The 11,760-nt window shown below is 48.3% G+C and overlaps 1 protein-coding gene across 1 annotated transcript in view; it reads left to right on the top strand.

Moving 5' to 3' along the window:
- LOC135823279 (uncharacterized) overlaps nt 1-11,407 on the top strand; it is a 12,336-nt gene extending 929 nt beyond the window's left edge. The window contains exons 2-8 of the mRNA XM_065336133.1: nt 644-1,333; nt 2,667-3,491; nt 5,976-6,728; nt 6,986-7,048; nt 9,009-9,119; nt 9,573-9,845; nt 10,725-11,407. Coding sequence (XP_065192205.1) covers nt 644-1,333; nt 2,667-3,491; nt 5,976-6,728; nt 6,986-7,048; nt 9,009-9,119; nt 9,573-9,845; nt 10,725-10,893 — 2,884 coding nt within the window. The 3' untranslated portion in view covers nt 10,894-11,407. The remainder of the gene's footprint in view (nt 1-643; nt 1,334-2,666; nt 3,492-5,975; nt 6,729-6,985; nt 7,049-9,008; nt 9,120-9,572; nt 9,846-10,724) is intronic.
- The last annotated feature ends 353 nt before the right edge of the window (nt 11,408-11,760 follow it).

Raw genomic sequence — 11,760 nt, 5'->3', positions numbered from 1 at the left:
ACAAGTACATGTACATGTTTCAGGTGTCAGGACAGGGTATTTCGGATCGTTGTCTACGAATGAGGTTTGTCTTGTATCCGATGTCGTACTAACCACCAGGGTAGACCTGTATCATGTTCTACTTCAAGTAGTCATCTGGATTTTGATGTGCTTCAACTCTTTTCCGAGACACTTCAGTGTTGATGAAGGCACCTTGCCGAAACGTTGTAATACTGCGAAATGAGTTATAACAGGAATGGCACTTGTTTCCCTTCTACATGAAGCATCAGCACCAGAATAAAACATTGTAGAAACAGTGAGCCTAAGTTACTGCCATGCCATCACACATTTCTTTGTGCATACTCATGTGCAGTGTACATACAAGTATGCAAGTAGGTACAGTAACACTGTTGCTACCAGACTAAGTCAGCACACTCCGCAATATCATACACACAGTCTACCACAGGCCCCGGCATGCCTAGTACTGGACTGTGTGTGTGTGTGTGTGTGTGTGTGTGTGTGTGTGTGTGTGTGTGTGTGTGTGTCTGTGTCTGTGTTAGCCCCGACAGCCCCTGGTACGACGCACTAACGCGTAACGGTACAGTGCGCGGATGTGTTTGGTGACTTGACACTTTCACTCTTGTGTCTGTCTCCACTTCCTTAGAGACCATAACTACACAGAGAAGGCAATACCGAAGCGGTCGACAAGGCTGAGACGAGCAGTCTCTCTGACGCCCACCGCCAACAAAAGCAGTGTGGGGAACCCGCCAAGACAGCGCGCCAAGGACGGTAGAGCAGGAGTGAACAACGGGCGTAGCAGGAACAAGGAGAACCACCCACACACACCCCACGGCAGTAAGCCAACACCATCGCCGACAGCACGCCAGCGGCCGCCATTGACACCGAAAGAGAACCAACGGTCGCATCCGATGCCCGACAAGTGCTTGTCCGCGGAGCGCTTTGGGCGCATCTCGGGCACATGTTCATGGGCAAAGGTGGTGGCCACAAACGTTGATACTGACAAAGCAAAATGCACTGCAGTTACAGCGGCCACGCCAGCAGCAAGAAAGCCAGCCAAGGCGCACCTAGACTTCTCCAGCCAAACCGTGACCAAGGGCGCGCGTGAAACAACTCCGTTTAGCAAATCGAGAGGCAGACTGGCAAAGGAGAAAGAACAAGAGACACACACCCCGCAAGAGCACCATCAAATGAAGACTGACCGCCTTGTTGTACATGATGAGAAAAGCGCTGAGGCTGCCCACCAGCCAATCATCCCAGCTCAAGTGGATGGCATACAAATCAGCACGCAGACTGCCAGTGACAACATTGAGAAGCAGACGTGCATCGCCCAGAGGTAAGTCAACACGTACTTAAAGTAAAGTTTGTGCATAGTATATGTACCTGCTTTAATTAACAGCATATTACCAGGCGGTGGAACACCGTGTTCGGAAACAGTACCCCTTACTACAAGCATCCACGGTTGGTAGAGCCCCGGCGTTGCGACCATCTGAACTGTATGGGTGCTAGGCCCGGTTCTGACCCTCATTACACTAGGGGAGTATCTACTACCATACATGTACATGTACGCGTTATCACAGTTTCGCGTGCGCCGCCAGGCCACCAGCATGGCTGAGTAAAGCAGGGTGGCAGATCTAGCACCTGGCGGCAAGGGTGAAAAGGGTAGGCCACACAACCAATGCCCGACAAGGGGCGAATATAGTTACATACTTCGAAGTACAGTAAAACCTGTAACTAAAGACCACCGTGACTAGCGACCAGCCTGGTACTACAGACCACTTCGCCAGACACGGACGGTCTCACATTCATATAACGGTTGCGCGGTGCTAACCTCTAACTAAGGATCACCTGCCATTAAAGACCGCTTTCTCTGTCCCCAAGGGGCACTATTCAAGAGAGGGCATTATTTTCCACTGGCTCTTGGAGACTAGAGCACTATTCGAGATAGGGCACTATTTAAGAGAGGGCTCTAATCGCGCGAGTACGGTACTGCCGTAAAAGCCTATATGAGCGCCCATCCAGTATAACAACCACTATCTGTGTAAGCGCCCAGCTGCTGGGTGTCAACATTCTTGTCACGTTTTCTAGCCCACCCTCTGTGCGAACGCCCCCATGGGCGACAGCACAAGCCCAGTGCACAGTGCACTGTGCAGGCACAGGTCCACATGCGTGGACGATGCGGTAGTGCAGTGTACGTGGTACAGTGCCCATTATGATACATTGGTGACTTCTGATGCCATCTCTCTCTCTTACGGCTGTTTGCTTCTTGATATGTATCTGTACTCGCACGCTGAACAGGTATAATATATGTGCTTCTGGGATAGTTACCCTTAACTAGTCCATAGTGGTTGATGAATATGTTGATGCGAGAATTAGTCTGTTTATGTTCATGAAATAATGCCTGGGCCCACATTAACTAGACCGTTACTAAATTTTCCGTCCAGGGCCTTATTATGGGCGTTCACTGCACTCTAGAGGGCCCTCTATAACGCCAAACCAGTTATTTGACCACCTTGGATAGACATGTACAGTACCTCAGCCATGAAGTACAGATTTGTACGGCCCTAAGAGGTACGTTACTACGTTCTCACTGTACAGTGTACACTCATATACACATAATAAGCCCACAGTTCCCCCCCCCCCCCCCCCCCTCCGTCTGTTTGCAACAGAACGGCACGGGGCGGCACGGCCAACGCAGGAGGAGCCTCTCGCGATGCCGCAGGCGGCGCGCCGGAGATCAGCGCGGCCGGTGATCACGCAGGGCTGCTAAACGACGGCACACTAAGCCTAGGGCCACTCGTGCCCGGCGATATTTGCTTGCCTGCCCTGCACCAGCACACATATGACAGTTCAGACTGGGAAGATGGGCAAGTGCAACACAACATCCCTCAGTTTTGCTCAACGCCCACGGAGAAGGAAACAAGTGGTGGACCGACGCAACAAAGACCAGGCACTCCTATATCCTTGGATAGAGAACTGAACAAGGAGGAGGTGATGTTGGACACTATCTCCCCTGTAATCAACCAAGGCAAGGAGCAGAGTGACAGTTCCCTGGATGCGGTGTTCAACAGTCTGCACCCAATCCCCTCGCCTTGTCGCACCGAACGGACCGAACAGCCAGCAGCTGCGCAAAGCAAACCGACGCGGCTCGCATCCCCACAGGACGTCGTTGCGCAGACACAACCATCCCAAGACACAACGCACGATTGCACTGTACCAGCAGGCACTGTCAGCAATGCCACTGGACTAAAGAAAGGACAGCACATTCATACACATCCACATGCCCAAGCAACCTCAGACGCTGGACGCAGTGACGAACCGAGCAAAGACGACCCCCAGCCGGGCACAACGATCACCACTGAACACCGAGACACGCCAATGGATTTAGAAAAGCCGGGTGACGATATTGGACAGGGCATGGATAATGCTACTGCTGCTACTGCTACTGCGGGCGACGCAATGTCCAGCCATACATTGATAGAGGAAACTGACAGGTGAGTGTGTTAGGCAATAGAAACTATACTGCCTTGTCCATCACAACAAAACCTGGATCCGAAACATTATAATTTAATATTTCGGTTCCATAAAAAATGTTAAAAAGACCTTTCTCAGGACATTGACATTGTCAGTGGTCTGTCCCAGCTTCCAAATATACGCATGTCCGTGAATACTCGTCTGTCAGAAGTTTTGCAGTCAACAGGTCTTTGATTGTGTGATGGGGGGATGGCTCTGAAATACTCGTAGATGGCTGTGGTCGAGTTTGCGAGCCCTGCTCCGGGGTCACTACGGGCGAGAATAGGTACATCCCACACAATTCACTCTGTCATTACTAAGAGCGTGTACAAAGCATGTAGCCCCCCCCCCCCCCCCCCCCCAATGCCCCAATGCGGGCTACTCGCCTGGATGATGGTGAGCGGCCTAACACAATCATGGCTGCCGTGACACAACCACCATACACTGCAAGTCTAGCAGCATTGCTGACACTGTTAGCCCCACTTTCAATAGACCGTCACCATGTGAACAGTGTCACTATGACGTCATCCATACACATTGCCTGCACGAATTTGGTGCTTACGTACTTATGGTACAGTCTGCACCCAGGGTGAGCGATTATACTGAACATACCGGCTGGGGCAGTTGGGAAGTATTCGGACTAATCAGTGCATTCATGAATACACCTTACATGTACCGTAAAGTCTTGTATAAAAGCCGCACTTGAATAGAAGCAGCCCTCGAATAGAAGCCGCAGTTTTGGGCCCATCAAATCACACAAAAGCCTGGTTTTAGTGTTGACATACATAGAAATACCTGTCTTGTATAGAAGCCTGTCTCATATAGAAGCCTGCAAAATTTCACCAAGAAAGTCATAAAAGCCGCGGCTTTTATACAAGACTTTACGGTATATACTGCGAAATTTGCCAGACTCGGCCGTGTGTGTGTGAGGAGTAGATACCGACCCACGGGAGTGGAAACGACGGCGAATCCGAACAGTCTTGCCGTGCCTCATTGGAGAACGCTCACTCCCAGTTTTCTACTAGTCGGCATGATTGCCTCACCATGAAAGAAATATTACCGTGAAAATCCGTAAATAATTACGCACTTATTCCTACGCCACACCCATGCCCACTTTCGGGGCGGGTACTAACTTTCGTGATGGAACCAATTTTCGGACCCGATTTGTGTATACTATTTACTAGTAGCGGAGAATCATTTTCCCCCGTGCACACTGTAGCATGCGCTCGTACATGTGCATGGCATGATGCAACGCTCTGCATGCACGAACCAGGCCGGTACTTATATCATTCTGGCAGTATGTTTATCAGGCTAAGCTTGACTTCAACAGAGTCGAAAGAACGGAGGGGTACTTATTTCGGGAACGTACTTATTTACAGACCTTAAAACGGTAGTCCAGTGTCAGTGGCTTTCACACAATTGTATCATGCCATTGTGTACGGTGGTGAGAGCCAAAGACACTTTACAATGAGTAGGTATGACTGTGTGTTAATGGACCGGTAGTAGTACATGCATCCAGAGCTTCAAAACAACCCAATCTCCTACCTCGTATAAGTCGCAGTTAGAGAGGTCGAAAGCATTCCCAGGCCCATCCTTGCCTGCGTAAAGCTGCTGCTCGGTCTTCTTTTTACCCTCTTTACCTTGTTTTCTGAACAAGAAAGACATTTCCCACGTGGAGTTTGAAAATGGGTCTGAATTTATTTCATACTTTTGAAAATTCAAACTTCTTGCTTGAGCTGAGGCGAGCTAGCTAGCTGCACGCACTAATCAAAGCAGAAATGTGTCCAGCTACTACTGTAGTATAAAATGTGAGAATTGCCAAAAGTTTCTTCTTTGCCTTTCCGCAGTCGTTTGCTTTTCACCAGAGAGAGATCTGGAGATCGTCTTCAAAGTCATCATCGACGACTCGACGAGCTCACTTTACTAGTTTAGTATTCAAATCACGTGTACATACGTGATACTTCATGCATGACGATGATACAGTGCTACTGCCGTACTGGATGGCCATATTATTGACGTCACCACAATTCCTATGACATCACTGCATGTCTGGCGACAGACGCACCGTGCAGTAGCAGCGCACAGGCTTCGAAGCCGAAGGCCGCGGCGCGGGATAGTCCGCGGAGCGGTCCGTAGCGTGTATGCAGCTCGGTACACGATTTGAACGCACCCTTTTAATAATAGTAAAACGCGCGAAATCAGCCAAAAAATATTTTATTGACAGTTTGATCATAACAATGTGACGTGGCATGAAGCTTTCTAACCACGTGCCCGATTTTCAACGTCGCTGATTGGCTAAGAGTTTCGCGCCAAGTTTGACTTGGCATTTGCAGCAGAAACTATCGAAGCTGCATCCTACACAAGCAGCAAATTTCACAGCTTCATCATTCTCAGTTCAAATGAACTAGACACCAGGCAGTCGATTTGGATCTTCTTGTTCTTGTCTTCTGATTTTCCTGTACCAGGACTATGGATTTCGAAACCAGTACTTATGGCGAATCATCTGCCACAAGATCATGGTACGACATGGTGGTGGAAGAAGAAGACCATTTCGACAGGGACGCCCAACTACCAGAATCGACCTACCCGATTATTCCTCGTCAATCCAACGAAGAAATCCGTCCCAGCTCTCTTGATTTTGAGTTCACGCAATCAGAAAAAGATCAGTGCCAACCTCTTACCAGTACTCCCCGCAGGAGCCATCACAATTCCAGGAGAAGAAACACCTCCAATTCCCGTCAGAGCACTCCATCGTCGTCCAGGCGAGATCATCACAAGGAAAACGTGAGTCCAGTCAGCGATCAATCCTCACCTCATGGTGTGAGACGAAGCCGTCGTGACCAACGTCCACGCAGCAGCGGGGGCAGAAACTCAGGTCATTCCCGTGGAGATACCACACCCAACCGCGGTAGCAGAAGTCCATTGCGCAGGCCACTCGGCGAAAGGCAGAGCCCGGCCCCATCTCGCAAAACGTCCGACTCGTGGGCTCAACTTGTAGCTGGTGTCAGTCCGAAATCCCATCCCGTTCGCGCAACACCGATCTTGCCATCCAGTTCTGCCGACGTAGGCTTGGAACGCAATTTAGACAAGGAGTTTTCCAGCACTTCAGTCGACGAGCGAGAGCAAGGCCCCGCATCTTTGAACGACACTCTAAGCGAACTTGACCTGTCCTACGGCTTTGAGGACAGCATGTGCTTGACGGACGATATCTCTTTCAGGTATGTGTTACTATGCTAGATGGGCCTTTGAGCAATGCTTTATTTATCCTTGTTTCGTTTCAGTTCAGAATGTCTTTCTCCCGGACCACTTGTGTCTCACTCCACGTTTTTGCACCTGCATGCGTGCTTTCAAATTTGCCGCCAAATGAGGCGCGGCATCATATTTGGAGTCAGTTTGCAGGATATTCGGAAGGACGGTAGTTTTCATTCTGTTTTCCGAGGGGATGTTATGTTGTTCAATTTGTTGTGATGAATAGCGCAAGGACTTCAACCCCCAGTGGAAGTGTTCCTTCGACTAGCGGCTTGGACTCTCCCCGATCGTAAGTCCTACGGCTTTGTGTGCGTTTTTCACTTCTGTTATTCATGATGTTGGCTCGGCAATAGTTTACCCATTTTGGTCCTCATCGATAGCATTTCAGTAGTCCCTTAGTAACCCCAGCACCATGATTTATAGGACGGGAAGTCTTCTGGGTCGTCTGATTTACGGTTGCAATTTGCAAGCATGGGAGGTTTGGGTTATTGAAATATAATATATTGAGATATCTGTGTGCTAGGTAAATTATTTCTTCCTGAAAAGGGGTCGATCTGTGACGTCTGCTCTAGACTGTTTTCATCATGTGTACAGTTGTGGCAAGTGAAATCCAACGCTTGGCATAATGGGGTATTCACACGACAGGCACTTGCACCTTTTACAAGGAGTGACATACGAGAAAAGTGACTGTGGATTCACACAGCTGCACTCAACGACAGGCACGTTTGCATTTTTGAATGCTTCACCAACCAGTAGCCATGGGTATTTCAAATTTTCAAAACACACATACAATTATTGTCATGCTCTAAAGAGCCGCGTAAAAAATTAAGTCTTGTTTCGTGCTTTTTGGTGTAAATGTACTCGTGCACGCCACGATTATCGTGAAAGTGGGCCCCCAGCTCGCTTTCACTTTTCAGCCGCTTCCAGGCACTTTTCTCGTTCACAGGTAAAATACCATAGCAACTTTCCGGTGCACGTGGATTTGCCTGTCGTGTGAATACCCCATTAGGGACTGCGCCATGTAGTCTGCAGCCCTGCATACGTATACAGTACATGTGTTCCATCAACTTTATCTGTTTCATGACAAAACTCGTACTCATCACAGTCAGAGTTCAAAAAGGTGCTGGCAAAAATGAATGGAGATTGGATACCAATACTCCTTATGTGTACCATATTTGCGAACTGCGTGTATCTACGCTGTGACCTTTTGATCTGTTTTGGATGCATACGGCTCGATAGTACAAATTAGGTGCAGTGCACTACATCATTGGTGTCCATTTGTGCCGCTGTCCCCCATGGCAAGTGTCGGATTTCACTTGCCACGGCTGTATATTCTTAGACCGTGCTTTTAGTGAACTCGTCCTTCCAGAAAGAGGTGCGGATTTTCATGCAAACCGTGTAATGGGATTTGCACAAATACCATAGCTGACGAGGCTCCACGTGACGGTGTGCATGTTTGTCCGTTTTTGTTTTTACTGTACATCAACAAATATTTGAACCTCGGGTATTGAGCCAATAATAAAAGTAGAAAGGAAAAGGACATATGGCAAAGAATTAAGAGTAACTCTCCACCACTGTAACTAGATACTATATACAGTCAGAAAGTGCAACAACTAGGCACAAAACTGACAGAGTACTGAGACACTGAGTTTTGTGCCTAGTTGCACTTTCTGACTGTATATTATAGTATCTAGTTACAGTGGTGGAGAGTTACTCTTAACTCGTTTCCATATGTCCTTTTCCTTTCAACAAATATTTGGCGCCTATTTATTTTTGGCCGAAAATTTGTTTTGCTAGGTGCACTAAGACAGTCTACAGGCAGCAGCAGTGCAGGCAGCGATTTTACTGTGGCCGAAATGTGTTTGTAGGGGCCGAAATTGAATTGCTGGTGAAAAGTGCAAGAGTGTGAAACTCTACTTTAGGTGCTGTCCCGACAGCATTTCATGTTGAGGTCATGCATTGGGCATTGTACGCGTATCATAAAATGTATCCTAGACTTGTGGTTGACAATTTTATCCTGTACGGATTCGTTCGAGGAGGCGTGTATGATGCGTCGACGGCCCCCGTACAAACATCGTAAACCACCTTTGAGCATTGCATCATAGGCATGACGTCAACTTGAAATACTGTCAGGACAGCAGGGTATTCGGGAGATGCACGCTCTTCGGGGTACTGCCCAGGTGTGTGTAGTATGGTCGCACAGACTGGCCGGTCCGCTTATTCCAACATGCTTTGTTTGTGCTCTCCAGTCGCAGCCGTTCGCCAGCTTCAGTGCCTTCAGCGTCTTTGCCAACCAGGCGTGCCACCGCCACTCTCAAGCGTTCCACGAGTGAGCCAGGCGACATCGAGTCCGGCCACCGGTACGTAGCTAACGGTTCGGATGTGATTCTGAATCTCTACTAAGTCTTATGTCTTATATTACATGCTGGGTTCCCTTTTTCGGATTTGATGTCATATTAGGACAGTGTGCCTTTATATGTATGGCCCACTAAGTGAGATTTACCACCTTAACCTTACCGTTCGCTACTGCATCTGCCACCAGGATGTAATCAGGCAGGGTGGTGAGCTTTACTTTTATATTTTACTACTGAGACCTTGGCATACTGCTGGGACAGTTCACTGGACCTAGTCAATCATGGACTCTGTTCTGGACAATCGTGCCAAGACATCACCATCCCGTATTTGGGATCGCCTGGGATTTGGGTGTCTTGACATTTACCTTCTTCGAAGAGGACTTTATGTTATTCTCTGCGTTCTTTTCTCGTTTCCGCAAGGTTGTCCTGTATCGTGTGATGTTTTCTTGTGTTGTGCAGTTCGTCGAAGAGACCCTGCTATCTTCCAACGCTTGACGACCCGCACCGCCTTGCTCAGCGCCAGAAGCAGATTGACTTTGGCAAGAACACGATCGGTTACGACATCTACACCAGCACTGTCACCCGTTCGGAGCGCGGTCCCGGCATGCCACGCACACCGGACAAGCGTCTCAACTGCAGCAAGCGTCAATTTGACGGCCTCCTGAAGAGCTGGCGCCGACAGCTGCATACGTACGACCCAGACTACACAGTCAAGACCGGCTCGCAAAGCTTGTAAGTGCTGGTCCTTGGTTCTTTCTGTTGTTTTTGCCTGTGACTACATACCTGCACCATTATAGAGCTGTTGGAGCCCCGTTAGTCCCACGTCCGCTCGTCCCTAGCATCAATTGCTCTTGTGATATCTGTCATATCTAGAGTTTGTAAGCTCCCACTTGTGCCACTCCTGATACCTTTTCTGTGGTGTGAGCCAGAGGCGAAATTTCACATCAACTGATATAGTGTTCCCATTGTGCGTTTCCAGCCCGCACTCCCTGGCAGAAGCTCACTGCAGGTATCCGGCTCCCCGGCATCATCTTGGGAGATATTCGGATTGTGCGCACGCTATCCTTTGTTGCACATAGTGCAAAGCGTGCGCGAGACACGTGATGTGGGTTCTCACCGTCAGATACCCCATAGGCAGAGTTGCACACTCTTGGGAGCTTTTTCACTCTTTGTCATAGTAGTTCCACTACACGAATTTAGTCGCACGGCCGAAAACGTGGTGTCTCTCTTTTGTTATTCACTAGTTGGTTAGACAGGGGGGCGCTATTCTTACTCTACAGGCAGAGAATTTCGTCGGTCAATAATTTCGTCCAACTTCAAAGAAAGGGATTTTGTCCGGTTGACAACTTAGTCCATGGACTGTAATAGTATATTGAAATGCTGGACAAATCGACATTCGTCCGGCGCCTAATTTAGTCCCAAAGCTCCTTCGACGAAAAAGACTAAATTAAATTCCAGACAAATATTTCTGCTTGTACAGCTGTAAGAGCTGCATGTGCCTTGGCTTCTATTCCCTTTCTCCAGTTTCTGGTTGCGTGTAGAGTGGTTAGCTCTTGCCGTTCTGACTGCTTGCTTGCTTGTTGTATGTGTGTTTGTCGTTCCCGTGTCCAGTGCTGATTTGTCAGACTCTGCCCTTGGTCAGAGTGTGCTCACCGAAGCAAGCCTATCCCCGTCCTCTTCGCCGACCAAGTGCCCCGGATCTCCGTCTGCCGCCAAGAAGCTCCGCGACCTCGACTTCTCTCTCGATGCTGGCGTTTCCCAGAGCATGCTCAGTGCGTAAGTAGCTGGCCTGCCCATTCCTGCCGCCTTCCTTCAGGTTATCATATTCAACTTCTCTAGCTTAAGTGTCTTCAAGCTTTCATTCTTACTTTCCTCGCTGTAGGTAGTGAGGCTTCCCATAGGTCCGTCGTGTCAATGATATGTATCCTCGTGCTTTTGAAGTCTCCTCATTTCCTTCGAACTCTGTGTCTGTCATGGATGCTTTCTCTGAGTGGTTCGCGTAATCCACTCTCTCATCATATGCTTGGTGTTCTTTGATCCTATGCGCATTTCTCTTCCAGTAGTGACTTCAAATATTTAGGTTGCTGCTTGGTGTTAATAATTTCCTTGGTTTTACTGTCTGCTCTCTTGCTTCGATGTTCAACTAAAAAAAACTCAACGAAAGTAATTACACTGGAAAGTATTTAGGTCAGTACTGTGCTTCTTGCCTTTGAACGCAGTGCTGTTCTGTTTTTCATGCAATGGATTTGTCTTCAGAAATAAAAATGGCCCGTGTTTATTTTAACAACTCTAAACCTTTCCTTGTGTTGCGTGTGCGTACTGCTCTGTGTCGTGTGTGTTTGTCTGTGTCTTGAGAGAAGAGTCATGCGATCTCTTTGTGTTGCCATTGCATTGCACGTTTGTTTTTCTTCTGAAGTTATATCCTGGTCTGAACATACATACGTTGTTTCAATGTTTGCAAGGAAATAGGGCTCTCCGGGGCTATTGCTTTTGCGAGACAAATAGATTTTGAACCCCCACCCTTTCTCCAGGTACTCTTGATAAAACCCAATCCACCAAACGAAAACATTAATTTTCGTTTTTGCTGTCCCGGATCCCCTTGGAGAAACGCGATACATTCTGCGATTTTCGTGGGTTTCCGTTAATC

Source organism: Sycon ciliatum, chromosome 8 (assembly GCF_964019385.1).
Source record: "Sycon ciliatum chromosome 8, ocSycCili1.1, whole genome shotgun sequence".
Classification (NCBI taxonomy): Eukaryota; Metazoa; Porifera; class Calcarea; order Leucosolenida; family Sycettidae; genus Sycon; species Sycon ciliatum.
The sequence above is the reverse complement of the archived record's forward strand: the minus strand, read 5'-3'. Positions and strand labels throughout refer to the sequence as shown.